An 18,645-nucleotide genomic window follows, 5' to 3' on the forward strand; every position below is an offset into this window, starting at 1 on the left:
AGGTGTGTAAGCTGCCTTGGGATCCTCACTATAGGAAAAAGACAGGATACAAATGCAGTCTAATATTGATAATCATTCATGACTTGGACCATCATGTAGTGAGTATCCGTCCCTTGATTCTGCATCAGTGGTAAGGAAGTGAACGTCAGGCCAGAATCCGGCTCTTGTGTGCTGGCTGGGCTTCTTTCCCACTCTTGGCCTTGGCCAGGAAGTGAGCTGAGCTGTGATCAAGTCTGCATATGCTCTGGAATACTTGTAGATTCGCTGTTGAATGCATGCAAAACATGTGATTCTTTGCACAATGTATGCAATGCACGTAACCTGTTGTGCGAAACACACAGATTATGCGATTCTTTACACAAAATGCACCGAGCCTACCAGTCACGTGCGCAGAAGTCAAACTCTGCTTGAATTTGCTTCCTACTGGACACCTTTGCAAAGTCTCAGTGTGAGGCCGACTTAGGAAAGAGAGAAGGCAGGCCAGAGTCCAAAGAGTTGAGCTGTGGAAATCCAACAGATTCCCACCCGCAGATCAGATTCTTCACAATCCATAATCAGTGGTGTTCACATACGACATGATGGTTCCTGCGCTTTGTGAGATCTGCTTCCAGGGAGATGAGAAATTTCCCTTGTATAGACCAGTTCCCGGTCTGTAAAAGCTGTGTCCTTTGATTGTGCACTTTATGCTAATGCTGAGATAGCGACAGTGCTGGTTAGCTTAACACCCCGAAGTAGAGATGAAAATCAGGAAAAGATGAAAGCATTTAATTTTCAGAGTGGTTTTCTTATTTAGCATATGGCATTATAGCTAGCGCTTGATCAGACGGGGAAATTGAAGAGAATGAAAGATGGGAAGGAAGTGACTGAAGAGAACTAAGGAAAGGGAGGGTTTATCTCTGTTTCCCTGGGCTGATTGGCTAACCATGAACAATAAATCCCGCTGATTTGCTGCGCTGCGGATGCCACTTCTTAGTAACACTAGAATAGTCTCACCCATGGAAGCGACATGCTCTGCGGTACATGAAGTACAGGTTCCTCTGCAAAACCCTCCTTTGTTTTCCCGAAATCTTGCTTTTGTAGAAATGCCGTGCACGTAGCCGTTGTGAGGAATGGAAAGGGGAAAAGTTGGAATGAGCGGTCTCATGAAACTCGTCTCTCTTTACAGAGCCGTTGTGCAACGACATGTGCAAAACTGTGATTGCTGGGGGTGTCCTGCTGTCCTTCATCATTTCAGTGCTCCTGTCTTCCTACTTTGTCCATCGCTATCACAAGAATTCTCCAAAGCCGCCTATCGCCTCTGCGGAAATGACCTTCCGGCGCCCAGCCCAGTCCTACCCGATAAGCTACTCGTCTTCTAACGTCCGCCGACCATCAATGGACTCTGAGAACCAAATGTCAGTAGACACCTTTAAAATAACAGTAAGTTCTTGCCGCTGTCAGCTGCTCCATGTGGCAGGCTTTTCACTAATGGTTTAGATCAGGAGTAGGCTGTGTTTCTGAGGGCGTGTCTGGCCATGGGAGCAGCTCTCCTGGGCACCGCTGCAAAATGGCCACGCTGAAGAGGAAAGCATCGGCCCGCAGCCACCAGCATTTTCTTCATTTCCCAGGATGGTCCCTGAGTTTTTGGTGTGCCCCCAGGCTTGCTGGCTTGCTTCATTCACTCACTCACTTAAAGCTTTTATGTACAATCCTACACGAAAAAGTCCCACACTAATGGGACAAGAAGTTGGCCCTCCCAGCTGTCAATAGGAAATATTGCTTTCTTTTTAAAAAAGAAAGAAGAAGGGGTGGGGGGAGAAAAAGGGAGGAAGGTTACTGCCCTGAGACATTGTGAAGGGCGGGATATAAAAGCCAGCCAGCCAGCCAGCCAGCCAGCACAGATAGCCATGGGCCTGCTTTAGTTGGAGCATCAGCTCACCATGAGAAGGCATTTCTTCTCGCGCAAAATAAGCAAGATCACGTATGATTGGGAGCAAGAAGGGGGTGATCTTTGAAAAGCAAAGTTCCCAAGCTTTACAGGAAGGGGACATGTAAAAGAAATGTTGCACATCCTTGCAGGACACCTGCTGATGCCAGTCACTGAAGCCGCTAGAACTCACCCAGCTCCATTCACTTCTGTAACACTGGTTCCCAATGGGTACAACCCGATGCTGTGGGAATTCACTGGGAAAGCTCTCATAGCCCACTGATGAGTCTCGGCTCAGAAGAAAAATAGATGCAAGATCTGAATGTTCTGCATCTTTGTTACTGTTAGCCACTAAAATTGAAAGCGCGACATACTTCTCTTGGCGTAATAATTTTAAGTAGGATTTGAGCCTTGTAGAATTAGAGTGTGCCTCCAGGGTCAAATAGCTGAACATTCATTGCATTGGGTGGGCAACCTGTGATTTTCTGGAAGTTTTGGTGTACGACTCCCATCAAGCCCTAGGCAGCATAGTGAATGCAAGGAATGCTGGGAGCTGCAGGCCATAATATTAGAGGATCACAAGTTGCCCAACCTGCCACTAAACGTTGTTGGTAGAGGCCGAGTTCATTGGAACCCCTGTATTACAGGACTGCAGCCTGATTCATGCTTTTCTAGCAACTGAAAGAGATGGGCCTATTTCTTAGTAAATATCTCCTTATTTGCAGAGAACTGTTGACTTAATGGTGCTCAGCAGACTTTTAAAAACACTTCTGCGCTTAAAGAGCATCTGAAAGGAAGGGCAAGCATTCTGCCTTTATTGTTGTTCTGTATTTCCTTGGGGAAAATTTATTTCTTCAAATGTTATCCCATCCTTTCCAGAAGGCTCAAAACAGACAGCAATTGCAAATCTAAGACAAATATTTGCTCAGTATCCCTTTACTGACAGCCCTTGGCTACCAAATGCCAACTCACACATGCTCTGGCAAGCCTCCAAAGGGTGTTGAGTTTGCTTGTCTGTGCCACGAAGATTCAAATAGGCAGCAGCTTTACTAAAAGGGTCCTTCCTGGGGATTACAGGCAAAGGTGTGCAGGTGTCACCACACATTTGCCAAAAACAAGTTGCAAAACACCCCAAAGATTTTTTTTCCCAGGGAAACTGAAGCATTTTTGATAGGACTGGTTTCTGACCTCCCTCGTGATGTGCTGGAACTAGTTGGAAGCAGTCTTGTGTGCATTTGGAGAAGGTGCGTCTGGCATCCTTAATGCCCAGGCAATTTGGCATGGGAGGAGCCACATGGAAAGGGGGGATGGACAGCCTCTGGCTGGCACTATGGAGAGGATGAATGAGATTCCCCAGTGGGACTCCCCTCCCCAAAGCCCCACCAGTCCCTTCTGCCGTGGCCAGATGCCTCGCATGCCTCTCCAACTGGAGAATGTGAGAAGGGGTGTGCGTGCACATGTGGACGGGAGGCAGGAGGGAGTAATTCGTTTTGGAGAATAGGGAGCGCATGCATGAAAACGGGAGGTCTGTGTGAACTGGTGATGGAGTGAGGTGCTAAACGTGTTTACCATACAATGGCAGACTCCCCTCGAGTGGCTTGCAATCACCAGCATAAGAACCCAATCAATCGACGACTGACAGCAATGAAATTATCAAAATAGTCGTACTTTAAAAATATTGATGGACGGACCACCAAAAGAGTGGCCCAGCTGCTGCAGTTCTTCCCATAGAAAAGATTCCCTGATGTTTGTTTGTGTATTTTCAAATGTGTGTGCTGCTGAATAGCCCAACAGGTCTCTCTAAGCGCTAGCAATAGACAGCAAATAGTTTTATGAACTACACACCATTCAGGGCGTTAAAATCTTACATCGAACTGGGCTTGGAAGCACTTGGGCGCAGTGTGCTTCTGCAAGTGGCACTCCGTGGCCTCCCATTGCAGGACATTCTAGTTGCCAAGTTCGACACCAGTGGAAGCCCATGGGCGGTCTTTGTGCACAGCACCACATTTACTTGCGTTTCACACATTCCTGTGGCCCAGCCTGGAGGTTACCAGAGCAAGAAGGCTGCAGCTGGTGAATCAGTGGAAACTGGTCATGGGTAGCTGGTGTGGCCCACCCAGGACAAGCTTTGCACCAGCCTCCCAAATTCTGGAACCCTGATGGAGGATTACTGCACTCTGGCTGGGCTTAGTCAAGCCATTCTCTTCCAGCCTTTGACTCCTACAATTTGGGTAATAAGATTGGTTTTTCTCACAGGGCCCTTTGTAAATAGTACAACAGGGCAGTGCTAGCAGAACTCTCTGAACACCCAAAAATGCCTCTGGTTGATACAACTGCAGTGTATTTGCATAGGGATGATTTTCCTGTATATTTTGTGATCTTGGGAAAGAACTTGCCTCAACTTTGCTGGCTCAAAAGGGCTCCATCCGAATAGAAAATGGTGCATTTGATTGTACACTGTCTAACACAATCACTTGTTTGTTAGTTCACATCCTTTGGTATGGACCCATAAATGATCGCTTGTTCTACAGGAATGAACCATTAGATTAGGGTTAATAGCTCCTCCCCAAGCCTGCCATTAATTATTTTAATATTTCCTAGCGACCTCACTTGGCTGCCTCCCACTGCAGCTGAATCAACTGTAGTAGTACTAAATATGCAGCTCATTTCCTTGCCTGAGGAAGTTCCATACTTCTAAGAATTAAATGATGGACAGCTTTAAAAACAACATGCACTGTGGTTACTGCAGTAGCCTGTTTGTGTCTTGGTCTTCACTTTCTTCCAGCCATCAGCTTCACCAGAGATAGCTCCACAAATAGCTGTTGGGTTCTCCATAAAATGGAAGATGGGACTTCAGCGGGAGGCTCCTTTAACTAGTGCAGAGCATGCTGTATGTGCCAAAGGCGGGAGATGGGTGAAGGCGGGCTCCAGTGAAGCACCATATGCAACCGAGAACCACAGTATCTGTCGGAGAGCCTCTTCCAAGTACAATCTGGTTGGCTACTCCTACACTCAACCGCCGGGGCCTTCCTCCCCGTGCTGACTCCAGAGGAAGTAGGCAGGGGGGCAACAAGGGGAGGGCTTTCTCTGGGTGCCCCCCCCCACTTATGGGCAACCTCCCCACTGCAGCCCTGCTGGCACCAAAATTGCCATATTTCCGGTGTTCGCTTAAGAGGTGTGCCTGGTGCCTACTCTATAATCTTTGCAGTATCAGGTGAAGAACATTTTTCCCCAGTATTTTAATGGTTAACTTTTTAACTTGCATCTTAGTATTGCATTTTATCCTGAACTGCTGCTATACTGCCCTGCTGCTTTGGTTGCAACTGCTGTGGTTTTATTGCCTTAGGTTGATGTTTTTGTTCTCTCTCTTGCTCTCTCTTTCTTGTGGTGTGTTTTTAACTTTTGTTAACTGCCCAGAGAGCCTCAGCTATTAGGCAGTATAAAAATAAAATAAACAAACAAACAAGACAGCCCTTTATGCCAAGGGTTTTAAAGACTTATCTGGATATCCAGGTGCTTGAGGGAATTGCCAGTCTCAGATGTTTTACTGAGTTTTTCTTTGTTATTGTTTGATTTAGCTGTTTTAAACTTTTTAAAGTTTTTTTCTGAATTTAAAAATATTATATGTTATTATTTGTTTTATGAACTGTTGTAAACCTCCCAGAGAGTTCTGTCTGTGGGGTGGTATAGAAATGAAATAATAATAATAATAATAATTTGATAATGATGATGTGAAGGCAGCATGTGAAGTGGTTGAAGTGGTGTGGCAGAGCTGGGATTCACAAGAATGCAGTACCCACATTTTTAATTAACAGAGATGTTGGTGTTGTCTACCATCTCTACCTGCAGAATTCCCTGTTTGCTCTGAACTTACCTGCACTTGTCTCAGTAGCTTTGGCGAAATGCCTTTTCCCAGCAACTGATACATGGTTTCCATTGTAATGCAAAGTATTTTGGGATGCTTTTGTCATGAATGGGCAATTACAACCCATTCGCTTCACAAAAGACCTGCTCCCTCCCCTGGAGAATAAAGCTGCTGGAAGGGTTTGTTGCTTTGGATCAACACAGCAGATGGTATTTGTGAACTGTCCTAGGGCACATGGCTCCAGATCTGTCAGGACTAGTGCCTGCCCTTCTCACTACTAGACAATTAGACTCTTGTTTGGGAGAATCAGGAACTACAGGCAAGGGTCCTTTATTTATCCATATTGATTGATTGATTGATTGGATTTATATCCTGCCCCATTAGCCAGAAAGACTAGCATTCCAGTGTGTTGTGCTCTTCCCTAAGTACCTAGGATTTATTTATTTATTTTTATTTATTTATTTAGAACATTTCTATGCCGCCCCATTTGCCAAAAGCCTCGGGGCGGCTTACCACAAAAAATAGACTCTAGTGATAAATTGAGAGCATTATATCAAAATGTTGTCTCAGACCAATAGCTTCAAACCTGCCAACTACCCTAGGTGGTCCCAGATAACCCAAAACAAAGCCCCAGGAAGGATGTGAAAGGAGGGTTGGTGAGCCTCAAAATGATTTTAATGGCTAAGCAAAACAGAATTCTGTTTAAGTGATCATCTACTGCAGACATGTGAGATAAAATGACAGATGCTTAAGGCTTAAGTCCCAGTGTGATTATCCAGAGCCATAACTTTAAAAGCCCATTTTAGTATAATCTCTGAGTCGTGCATAAAATCTTGATCTGGCTTTAATATTGGGGCCATTTCAGGGAGTCCCTACCAATGAAACAATGCTGTTTTGTGTAAACGCAATATATTTAGATTTAAGAGGCTGATGGCTGCTTGGAGACATGTGTACTGCCTACTTTCTTTCCTTAGCTGCTCCATTCACTCAGGCTTGGTAGGCTCCCAAAACAGAAAGGCAATTGTCTGAGATGAACCCTGAAATGCCTTCAGTTTCTCCCAAGTTTATACATCGTGGCAAGATGTTTTTGTACAGAGCATTCCGTCCTCTCTTCTGGTATGCCGGGGAGAGCAAGAAAGTTGGAAGGAATTCCACCATAATTGCAACCTACCATGTCCGGATAATAGCACCATAGTCCTGAAGAGTACCCATTAGGGCTGTTGTGGCCAGGAACCATGGGACTGGGGGCAGGCCCAGTGAGTGAGCGGCCCTCTCAGAACCTTCCTCAGGTCCCGACAGAGTGTCTCACTTCAGCCATTGCATTGGGAAGTCACCTGGGCTGGTTGATTGGGAGGTGTCTGACCTGCTTTTGCCTCGTCAACAAAGCAACCTTTTTGCCTGCTGCCCGTAGGCTCCCCTGTTTTCAGACCAAGCCACCAGTCTCAGAAATCCTGTAGAGAGGAATGTAGCCTGCCAGGTCCGGATTTGGTTGCAGCTGCCCATGGGCCAAGCCTAAGCGTGACTGTGCTGATGCACAGCTGGAGCTCTGAGCATGCAGGAGCCGCTTAAATGCAGAGAAGGGACCCGACTCCCACACACTGTGGTCTGCTCAGAGGGATTCACCTGATTCTGGGAAGGAGGTGTTGCCGCTTTCAAGGACGTTTAATAACGCTTCTCAGGTGGAACGTGAGAATCAGCCCACCTTCAAAAGGAGGGAATGCTTTTCAAGGCTGGAGGGGAAGGGGAGGCAAAGGGATCCAGGGAGAGTGCTTTGACCCACCAGACAATGGTGGGGGAGGCAAGCCAGCCAGTCATGGCAGGTCCAGTGCCCCTGCCTTTTAGCTGGCAAGCAGCAGGAGCCACTTGGAGGCTGGAAGGAAAGCAGGGGAAGTTTCAGTGTGGATTCAACTCTTTACATGGGCAGATGCTTCTCCCACATCTCAAGGACAATGCTGCTTTGCTTCATGCTGCTCTGTAACCAGTTAAGTTTAGTAAAAGAACTGCACTAAGGCCTGGCCTTAAGAACTCACCCAGCATGGGTCGGCCTAGGTCAGGAGGGAAATATACCCAATCCATGCTGCCACTACTCAGTCTTCTCAGACTTAATGGCTGCTTCTTCCCACAGGAGGACCCAAAGTGGGAATTTCCACGGAAGAATCTGGTGCTTGGCAAAACACTCGGAGAAGGAGAATTTGGCAAGGTCGTCAAGGCGACCGCGTTCAGGCTGAAGGGGAAGGCTGGCTACACCACGGTGGCAGTCAAGATGCTCAAAGGTACTCTCTGTGGAGGTACAAAGGCCTCGATCCCTTTGGATGAGCATGCCAGAGGTCTGGCTTGGAAGCACAGAGCTGTCTGGTGGCAGTCAGACTGCTCCACCATTGCAGTCGGATGTCCCAAAGCGTTCCATTTCTATTCGGACTGTTTTCTGTGCTGACGAAGGCATTCATTCCCAGCAGGGCCCACGGGCAGTGACTTACCTCGGCTGCTGCTTTCAAACTGTCCCCAAGAGCATTTTCAGAGCACATTTGCCAGCATCACTTGAACACTCCCCTTCAGATAATCCGATGCATAAAAATCGTGCCCCATTTTGTCACGTAATAACAGGAAAGGTCGACGTAGCAAGCGCTCTGCCCACCAGCTCCTCCCGTGTGCAGCTCCTCTGCAATACAGAGCAATACATGACAGCTGGGTCTCATGGGGTTCACTTCTTGCACTATGTTGTCGCTTTCCCCACCGCCTCTCCAGCCCCCAAGTGGGGGTCATGAGGCAGACACCACTGGCTTCCCTCTACACTCTTGGCATTGCTGGGGGAAACTGATGGCAATCCCCAGCCAGAGCTCCTTGGACAGAGTGGAGACCATCTTTGCCAGTGGGCTCTTACGTTCGTCAGCTTGACTGCGGCCTGTTGTGTCTGAGTTCAAATGATACAACAAGCCAGTTAGCATTTCCTAAACCCTAGAACAAGCCATGGCTTCTCAGGGTGGCTTAGAATTCCCAGTCGCTTAGCATGTCATGTGAACCCGGTCATAGACAACGCAGGATTCAACAACCCATGCTCAGACTGTACTCTTGGTTGGTTGTTACCTGCGAACCAGGGTTTTAGTAAGGATGCCTGCAGGGTTTTAGCATTCTTAAACCATTCCTTTCTTAGGGCAAATGAATTATACCGCTTGCATTATAGTGCAGTCTCTAAGCTGCAATCCTACACATGCATAACAGGGAATCAGCTTCATTGAACACTGTGGGATTTACTTTAGAGTAAACATTTACATGTCTACACTATAAACCGCTGCAGCCACACTCCTGTTCTTAGAACAGTAGAGCTGGAAGGGGCCAAGAAGGCCATCAGATCCAACCCGCTGCTATTGCAGGACACCAATTTCATTCCTACTTGGAAACAAGTCCTGGGACACAATGAAGTCAATGACTTAAAGCCCATCAGCTGCAGCCTTCCAGGTCCCCTCTTTCCCACCCTGTTGCCTACAGGAGGAAGGAAGCTCGGGGAAGACGGCCATCCAGAGGTATGGAGGTAGGCAGACTGGTAGGTGGGCAGATGGATGGCCATAAAGAAAATCTGTGAAGAAAAGTAGCTACAGAGATCCAGAGTGGGGATGGCTAGTCAGGGAAGTTATTTCTCTGGGGTGGCTTTCCCCAGCATAGTCCCTGTGAAAACTGTAGGGCTTTTAAGATGGCGTTCACCTAGTCAAGCTGACTGCACTGGGCAGCATACTCAAAACCTCAAGCATCTATTTATTCGGCATGGCATCAGCCCGGATCATCTAGATAACTTTGTGACCAGGCAAGAGGTGTGCCATCATGAGGTGTCCAGAGCAAGAAATCAGTTCAAGGCATCTTAGGTCTTTGCACCTGACTCCAGGTTCTGTTTACACAGCGGTGGTACATTTCTGGGAACCTTAGCAAAGGATGTACCTCGACGTGGCAAATCTTTTCCTGTGGATTACTAGAAGGGGGGGTCAGGGGTACCCTTTTAATGTTACCTTGCAAGTTCTTAAATATCTGGTAGCTCTACCCATTACCTTTTGCCAGGCTGCCTCAAACTTGGATGCATGATTCTCAAAACCAGCAAAGAGAGGCCCACTCTGGAACCAGGATAGCAGCCAAACGTGTTGCGTTCTGGGCTCCACATTACAGGAAGGATATAGCCGGGTTGGAATTGGTGCAGCACAGGGCCACAGGGATGGTGGCCGGATTGCAGGGGAAAAGCTGTATGAGGCGAGGCTGAGGGAGCTGGGTCTCTTCAGCCTGGAGAGGAGGGGACTCTGAGGGGATCTGTTGGTGACATAACAGGTATGTGACGGGGTGCCGTGCAGAGGTGGGTAGAGACCTGTTTTCCCCTGCAGAGGAGGGCAGGGTGCGTTCCAATGGAGCCAAACTCAGGGAACCAGTGTTCAAGCTGGATGCCAGGAAGTACTTCCTCACCTCTTGGACCCCAAAGGCATGGAGTGGGCTTCCATGGGAGGTGGTTGGAGCCGCATCGGTGAGGGTGTCCAAGGATAGGCTGGGCATGTACATGTTAGGCATGTTGTGAGTGGAGCCAGGGTCAGACTAGATGGCCCAGGAGGCTCCTCCTGACTCACTCTGTTTCTATGCTTCTGTGTTTGGTCTGCTTCCGCAGGAGAGCTGTTTCTCCATTTCCTTGGCAATAGAATGGTGGGGCTGAAAAATGAGGGGTTGTTATGGCAACCCAACTGCTATGGCGTGGGTATCAGTTAAAGAATCTAATGGGGCATGTCTTTCAAGATAATCCAAGATGCCTTCATAGTCTTTTGCCTAAAAGAAAGGAAAGAGTCCCCAAATCAATTTTTGGGTTTTGGTTTGGCTTGTTAACAGCCCACCCCAGCTTCTGTCTGTTCCGTCCTTTCATGAAATAAAATTAAGACTTGGCATTTTATGAGTTCCAAGCCTGTTCAACAGATGTGAAACTTGGAAACAAAGTGCACTGGAGATAAAGGATGTTTCATGTCACACCTCTTAGCTCTTTCTTGGGCTGGAACAAATTTCTCTTCAAAAGGAAGTGTTGCCTTTATAAGTAGAAAACCAAGGAAACATTTTCTAATCTCCCTGTCTCCTCTTAATGATACTGCTTTATCATATTTAATCCCTAAGCAGCGCTTCTTTCCTCAGCAGCCTGACATATGTTGTTCCTTCACCTACAGATGCAGGTTTGTCAGAAAACTTTGGGTGGCCACGCTGCTTTCCTCTGGAGTTGTCTAAATACTTCCTCCTCTCATCTCTTCCACAAGCCCTCCATGATGTCTCCTTCCCTGCTTGTGGCCTTCTTGGAGGCTGTTCCTTAGTCATTGGGTCCACAGGTCCCATGGCTGGCCTCAAAGAATCTAGGTTTGTGCTGCTTGTATAACTCAGCACAAAGTTACTCAGGATAGGAAACTGTAATTAGGGTATAGAGAAACCAAGCAGGACAGCATAGCTGTTCCTTTAAGAGCCATGTAGAAGAGGGAGTTTCACCAAGTGGGCTTGTTTATTTAATGCTGTTAATGCACAATCACAAGCAATACCGACATGATCTGCAGCACTGCATATCCCTTGGAAGAATAAAAAGCCACCGTGTCCATTTCCTGTTTATGAAAGCTGAACATCAATAGAAGTCTCAGGTGCAAAATGACCATCTTGTTATATTAGATCTGTTGCCTGTCCCCATCCTCTGCCCAGGTATGTAGTTTTCTAATGCACAACTGGGGAATACTGGAGATCTCCATAGTGTGTGGATATTTTACTATTACAAGAGTGAGGTTTGGCATTCATTGACTGCATTTCTCTTCTTGCTCTGTTTTGCAGAAAATGCTTCCCCAAGTGAACTCAGAGATCTGTATTCTGAGTTCAACCTTTTGAAACAAGTCAACCATCCACATGTCATCAAACTTTATGGTGCATGCAGCCAAGACGGTACGTGCCTGGCACTCCTTACATAGAGCAAACGGTATGCACAAGAGGTGATGATGGATAAGTAGATTTATATGCCACTTCCGAACAATGTGATGGACTCAGTAGCTTGCCACAGACATGAACGTGTAGAAGAAAACAACCCTTGAAAGAAAAATTACAAAATATATAAGGAAAAGTTCAAATATAAAACAATTCAACAGAGGGGAAAGAAATTAAAAATTTCAACGAAACAGAAACCGATTCTAAGCAGTGTCAAAACAATAAAGAAAATGACTCTGCTTGCTTTGACTTTCCTTTTTGCAGTTGTTGTCCACTGGGAGCAATAATTGCGTTACATCTGTCTGTACACTATGTATAATTGGATTGCCTGCACAAGAGCAACAGAACTAACTGTGCTCAGAAGAGGCGTGCACAGGGCTCCTTAGCCCAAAGGTGGCACCATCCTGGATTTCCGAGGGGTTGAGAACTCAGCACAGGTGAGTTCTCAACTCAGGCTTGGCAACCCAAGCAGTGGTACCTGTGCATTAGCCTTGGACATGAGAGGGAAGCTTCCATTGACCCAGGTACAGCCCAGCAAATTGGCAGGTAACACGCATCTGCCCTGCAGATGACTTTATCAGACTGGTGCACAAAATGGTCAGGTGCTTCATTTAGAAAGAATGCTCAAAAGGTGGGCTTAATAAATGCTACAGAGGGATACTATTAGTCTGGTAAAATAGGTAGTATTCCTCCAAAGAGCTCGTGCTTGTTGTTGCATAGCAACCATCTCCCACTTTGAGGGAACTGCATATAACTTGTAATATTACTATAATGGAATATATGGATTTTGTACAATCCCTAGATCCTAAATTCCTTTTCTGGAATTCCTACTTAGCCATATCTACTGTATGCTGCCCTATGACACAACTCAACACCCTTCTCTGCATAGATTTGAATAAATGTACTGACAGGGCATTTTCTGAGTATACTTCCACTCCATGATTTCCTCCTTTTGACTGCTCCAAAGAGATAACTCTGTACTTGGTTTCTGTGTATTCTGTGGTTTGGCTCAAGTGTAGATATATCAGGCTCAGAATTCAGCTTCCAGAGGATTTTCATATTCACCTTTTCATGTTTTACAAGCAGTTTTCTCATGCTTGGAGCTGCAAAACTAAAGCCTTTAGGTATGTGGGCAATGCTGGGTTCATCTCCCAAGCCATAGAGCCTGAGGATTCAGGGAATGTTGTGCAGTCAAACCAATCAGTGGAATTTTAGTGCTCCGTGTGGGTTAATTTCCCTCCCACGATCAGCACTAGCAGGGCTATGGCATTTGGGCCAACGCGCTTAATTTGCATCACATCCACAGCTCTCAGGATTCTACTTTCGTTGATAGAAAAGTTGGACTAATTTGATATAGAATTTCATGTTTTTATTTTTAAACCACAGAATACACAATGTCCAGCCCCATAGCACTTGGAATGGAGCTAGATTTATGATGAGGCAGCTGGTAAAACTTGATAAAAACAGGAGAGTCTTTTGTAGGGTTAGTACAGGAAGGGAAAATGCTGAGAAGTGTGTGGTTTCTGGCCCAGGAATTTAAGACCGGGGCGCTCCTGTTGCTGCCCATTAGGAGGCTGTGCACTGCTTTTCTGTTCTCTTTCCCTTTAATGCATTTTCTGCGGTAAGAAATAAGACGGAGGAACAGATGGGAAGCCGTGGGAGAGTTGTGAGTGGGAACTAGCTCCCTCTGGAACCCCAGCCCATTCCATAGATGAGACAGGGGATGGCACAATAAAAGAATGTTTGGAAACATCTGAAGTATGTTTTGAAATGCATTCAAGCTGGGATAAGGAAGTTTTGAACTTTAAGGCTGCTGCAGCCGATGTCTCTCCGAGGAGATTATTCATGTGGGTGGCTATAAGGCAAAGTTTGCTAATAGATTGAAATGTCAGGAACCGTTCTTGCAAGAGCCTGTCCTTGAGAGTTATAACAAGGCACTCTAATTAGGGTGCAGAAAACACAAGGCAGCAAAGAATTACCATGGCCTGCAGAGGATGGCTTAAACTGTGAGCTTTTTAGGCAGGCTCTTCATGCAGTCCAATTTGCATGGAAATTTGCACTAAACATCCGATGAAACCCTTTTAAAAGAGAGATTTTTCTGTTGGACTGTGGAAGAATGCAGCACAGTTCCACCAATTGCTTTTCCTCAATGTGCTACCCGACACCATGCTTCCAGAAATGAGTGCATTTATCTCTTCATTGTTTGCTTCTGGCCATGGTGAAGAAAAAGAAACGAAGACAGTTCAGTGCAGTGCTGACTGGGGCAGACTGGGGCATAACCAGCTCGAATATGCATAAGATTGCTTCTTTATGTCTTTGAGTGTTCTGCTTTGCTTTCTTTTAAAGAAAACCATTTATCTATTTTTCTTCTTCCACTGTCTCAACAAAATAAAACAAAATGACAGAGATAAAACAAAATTAAAGGATAGGAAAATCACCATGAAAAGGAAAGATAAAACATCATAACCATTATTAGTTCAAAATGCATGCTCAGGTGAGAACTGTTAGGCGAGTCAGTATATATCCAGTTTCATCTGCAGAAAGCTGCAGAAATGCTGTTACTGGGTATAGGGTTCAAATTTCTGAAGATCACTGCTTTATATGTAAGAACATCAAGTCCCCACAGCTATGAAAGCAAAGCTAAGAAATATATGGGAAAGATCTAATGGCCCAAAGGAGACTGGTTAGTATTTCCAAGAGCCAAGGGTAGCCACAGTTCTCCTTGTTCCTCCTAATTCATATGAAAAGCTGTGTTGATTTGCATTATGAAGGTTGCAATCCCCCACCCACTTGAAGTTAGTGGGACTTTCATCTGAGTAAACTTGTGCGCAGGCTACAGAATTATACTGTTGTTGACGTAGACTACTTCTTTCAGGTTCCAGGTATGCACCTTCTTGCTGAAAAGTCTTGCATCATTTTACTATAGGATTCTCAAGAGCAAGTTGACCTAATCTGCTTTACAATTCTTCCTCCCCCCCCCCCTCCAGGGCCTTTGTACTTAATAGTGGAATATGCTAAATATGGGTCCTTGCGGAGTTTTCTGAGGGAAAGCCGGAAAGTTGGACCCAGCTACGTGGGAAGTGATACGAACAGGAATTCCAGCTACTTGGACAATCCAGACGAGCGAGCCTTAACCATGGGGGATCTGATCTCGTTTGCATGGCAAATATCCCGTGGGATGCAGTACCTTGCAGAAATGAAGGCATGGCAGCCCTCATCCTCTCTGTTTTCTTCATCTTTACAGTAGCAAACATGGCTGCTCGTTAATCCTCTCTTTCCTTTCCCCAAAGCTTGTACATCGTGATTTAGCAGCCAGAAATGTCTTAGTAGCAGAAGGACGTAAAATGAAGATTTCTGATTTCGGCCTGTCGCGAGATGTTTATGAAGAAGACTCTTATGTGAAGAGAAGCAAGGTAGAGCACAGAATCTCTGATCCCTGTGACTGATTTGCTTAGCAGGAAAACCCACAACTTTAGAAGAAGAATCGGGGTGTGGCGCATGAAGATGTGCCTAAGAAATGCCAGTACACAAAAGTTATATGTCTTGAGAGAGATGGAGTAGCTATTATGGGTTCAGTGAACATGATTGTGGCCTTGAGCAAGAAACGTACTTCTCAGCCCCGTGGGATTTTCATAATGGGGTTGACTCAGAGAAACATTGACTGCTTGATTTCCCTACTTAGTGCATAATTGCTATTGCATAATGGCTGATGATGGCGGGGAGCAGAACATTCGTTTTTTGCAAGGTCCCTAGAAAGCACCATTGATGGAGCATCTGCTGGGTGGAATGTATCAATGTGGTCTTTTGATGAAATCGCAGTGGCTTTCCAGGTAGCGTTGTGCAAAGTTATGAACGAGGATAGTCTATTTTGGATAAAACTGACAGGTTTTGAAGGACGGCAGAGGTGTGTACGAACATTTACAAACTTAGTTTGTCTTACCACCTCGCTTAGCCAATGCCCATTTCTGGTGAAGCTTCCCATGGTAAGGTAGAAATGGACATGCCGTTTTGGAAGCTGCTTCCACTCCCCCATCCAAACTGGACGTCTGTCCACATCTAGTGTTTCATGTGGGAGGGTGGAAAACTCCATTGCTCAGTTTCAAGTCTCTGGAATTCTAGCCTTATTTCCCAACAAGTTTTGCTGTGGATGTAAAATGCACTTTGGGAGTATCTGGTAAAGAAATGCCGGGAAGTCTTGGGTCATTTCTCAGTGATTTGCTTGCGAGAAGGAATATTCTTGCATCTTAAAGTTGTTGTTCTTCTGAGTGGTTGCACTGCGGAAAAGTTAGAATGTGGCCATAATTATTCTTGCTGCCAGAGAGAGCAGTAGCCACTCCTTTTTTTTTTTTTTTTGAAGAAGTTTTAATAAACCTAACAAAAAAGAAACTAAAAACAACATCAATCATTGAGAACATCGGACCTGCTGGGTCAGCCCCCCACATTTTTTCTTTTTATGTTAAACTATAAACATATTTAAATCTATGCATGGTCCCGTTTCTCTAGTTAATTAACATTTCCTCAAGCCATTTTAATCCAATACTTTTTTGCCTTATCACAGGTCCACCACATATGATAAAAGTACCCAGTTTGTATTTACATTTCCAACATCCGTTTGACATATTTGGAAACACCTTAGCTAACCTATTTGGTGACAAATACCATCTATAAAACATTTTATACAGGTTTTCTTTGTATGAAGTTGCTAATGTTACTTTAATATTTCTTTCCCACAGCTTTTGCCATTTCTCTAACTCAGTATTATATCCAAAATTTTGTGCCCACATTATCATAGTTTCCTTAACCTGTTCATCTTCCATTCTCCTATCTAGTAGAAAATTATACGATCTTTTAATCATTTGCTCATTTGTTTGAAAATCACGTGGTCAAATGCTGTTAACTCCTTATAAAAGCCCCACATTCTATAGTCTTTAGCATCTCAATTGTATCTGCACCATATGCCACCAAGAAATATTAGATCCTTGTTCTTGTATTTCTTGATTCAGTTTCAATCCTCCATCATTATCCAAAATATCATATCTCACAATCATATCAAAATTCAATGCATTTGGATATATAAGAGCTTCCATAGGTGAAAGCCATCTTGGTAATTTAGTATACAGTTTTATCTTTAACTTTTCCCACACCGACATTAATGATTTCCTAATATAATGATTTTGCAGCAGTAGCCACTCTTGAGACCTGGATCCTTCTCCTTTCATACCTCAAGTTGCCCTGTGTGATCGCTAGCCCATATCTGCTAATCTGGAATGCCTCTTTCCCTTGATATAATTACGTTTTGCCTTTCATACTGAACTACAGGCAGCTGCCCCCAGGTAGTCCTGTTTGATTAGATAGCCTCTTAGCAGTATTCAGCGTTCAGCAACTTTTCTTTGGCTGAATGCTTCAGAGGAGAACTGCTCCCCAATCTTCTCATGGGTTCTGAAGAGTGTTTGCTTCATTGCAAAGCCCTGTGTACTTACACAGACAGACATTAAAACCAGAGCTAAGTTACATTTTCTGCTGATAGCAGTGCATTGGCAACAGCATGGTCATCACAAATGGGAGGAAGTGGACTTTTGTATGCAATTGTGTCCTTTTCATCCCTTAATCATGGTTGTATGCAGGTTATTTAGGGGATGTTACAACCCTCTACTTTTGCTTCTGTGTCTAAGCAGCACTTTTCCTGAAGTTTTTGTTTTTATTCTCTCCTCTTCTTCTTCTTTTTATTATTATTTTAAGAGCGGGGAAAATATATTTACTTATAAATGTGAAAGTGCAGTTTCCTTTTGGGTATCTGTGCTGTTCAGCTGTACCCACAGCACCGAGCAGAGGCTGTGTAGCAGAAAAAGAAATGAAGTGCTCAGTTTGGCAATGAAACCGAAAGCAGGTTCAGCAGGTTAATGACCAATTAAGAGCCTCATGAAGAAAAGCTCAAAGGTTTATTTTTATTTTCGCTGTTTATTTTTCTTTGTTTGCAGCCTGCTTTTCCAAAGCAAATCAATGCAGATTCAGTTGACTAAAAGTCATACTGTCTGTAGTCTAAAAATCTCATAATAAAACCAGACATAAAATTACCTTATTTCAGTATTAGATAGTAAAAGAAATGAACTGATTTTAAGCAATTGCAGCTGCACTGAATCTTCTCATGTAAAATATGGCACCAAGGAGAAGCTAAGGATTTGGTTTGAAGTAAGTTTCTAGTCCTCTTGGTTGTACAGAAAAGATTTTTTAGCAAACAACAACAACAGCCCCCAAATCAAGCTTCATTCATGGTGGGAAAGAAATGGAATTACTTCACACTGCATAACCATAGACTTGTCAACCCCTCCAGGGCCCCTCCCACATTTTCCAGCCCCTTTGCATTTTTTTTTAGAATGAGGAACATGCAGTATTTGCCCAGATGCCTCCATGATTCACTGTGAGAACCCTTGTGTATATTCACAGTTCTGCTCTGTACTTTAGCACCACCTTGTGGTTGTGTAATCAACCATAGGAAAGCAGAGAAGGAAAACCACTGGGGAGGCGGAAAACTTTGTGTAAAGGGAGCACTCTTCCTCTCCCAGAGAAAATGGAGGAAGCATCCCTATTAAAGCACTGGGTTAAAGACCAGTGGCCATTCTGCACATAATGGCTATTCTGCACATAACTGGACTCATCCTGCATGTCACAGCATTTGGTTCCCTCCTTCCCCAGCTTTGACACTGGTGGAAATATGATGGAAATATAATGCACAGCCCTCCACAGAGAATGTGTTGCTATAATCCAGATAAGGTAAAAGGAGTGGCTGAAAAGCAGGTGCGAGGTAAACGCAGCAAAGGAAATGCTCCTGGCGTGTGTGCCTTCTGTTGTGTCCCGCGGTTTTACGGATGAGACCAGAGACCAGTTGGAATTTTCGAGAGGAATTTATTAC

At 44.9% G+C, this 18,645-nt stretch overlaps 1 protein-coding gene across 1 annotated transcript in view; it reads left to right on the forward strand.

Annotated features, from left to right (window-relative positions):
* Positions 1-18,645, forward strand: part of RET (ret proto-oncogene) — a 53,867-nt gene that overhangs the window by 23,986 nt on the left and 11,236 nt on the right. Inside the window, exons 11-15 of the mRNA XM_044420058.1 lie at positions 1,166-1,419; positions 7,897-8,044; positions 11,589-11,696; positions 14,723-14,937; positions 15,026-15,148. Coding sequence (XP_044275993.1) covers positions 1,166-1,419; positions 7,897-8,044; positions 11,589-11,696; positions 14,723-14,937; positions 15,026-15,148 — 848 coding nt within the window. The remainder of the gene's footprint in view (positions 1-1,165; positions 1,420-7,896; positions 8,045-11,588; positions 11,697-14,722; positions 14,938-15,025; positions 15,149-18,645) is intronic.

The sequence above is a fragment of the Varanus komodoensis genome, unplaced genomic scaffold (assembly GCF_004798865.1).
Source record: "Varanus komodoensis strain SLA01 unplaced genomic scaffold, ASM479886v1 scaffold11, whole genome shotgun sequence".
Classification (NCBI taxonomy): Eukaryota; Metazoa; Chordata; class Lepidosauria; order Squamata; family Varanidae; genus Varanus; species Varanus komodoensis.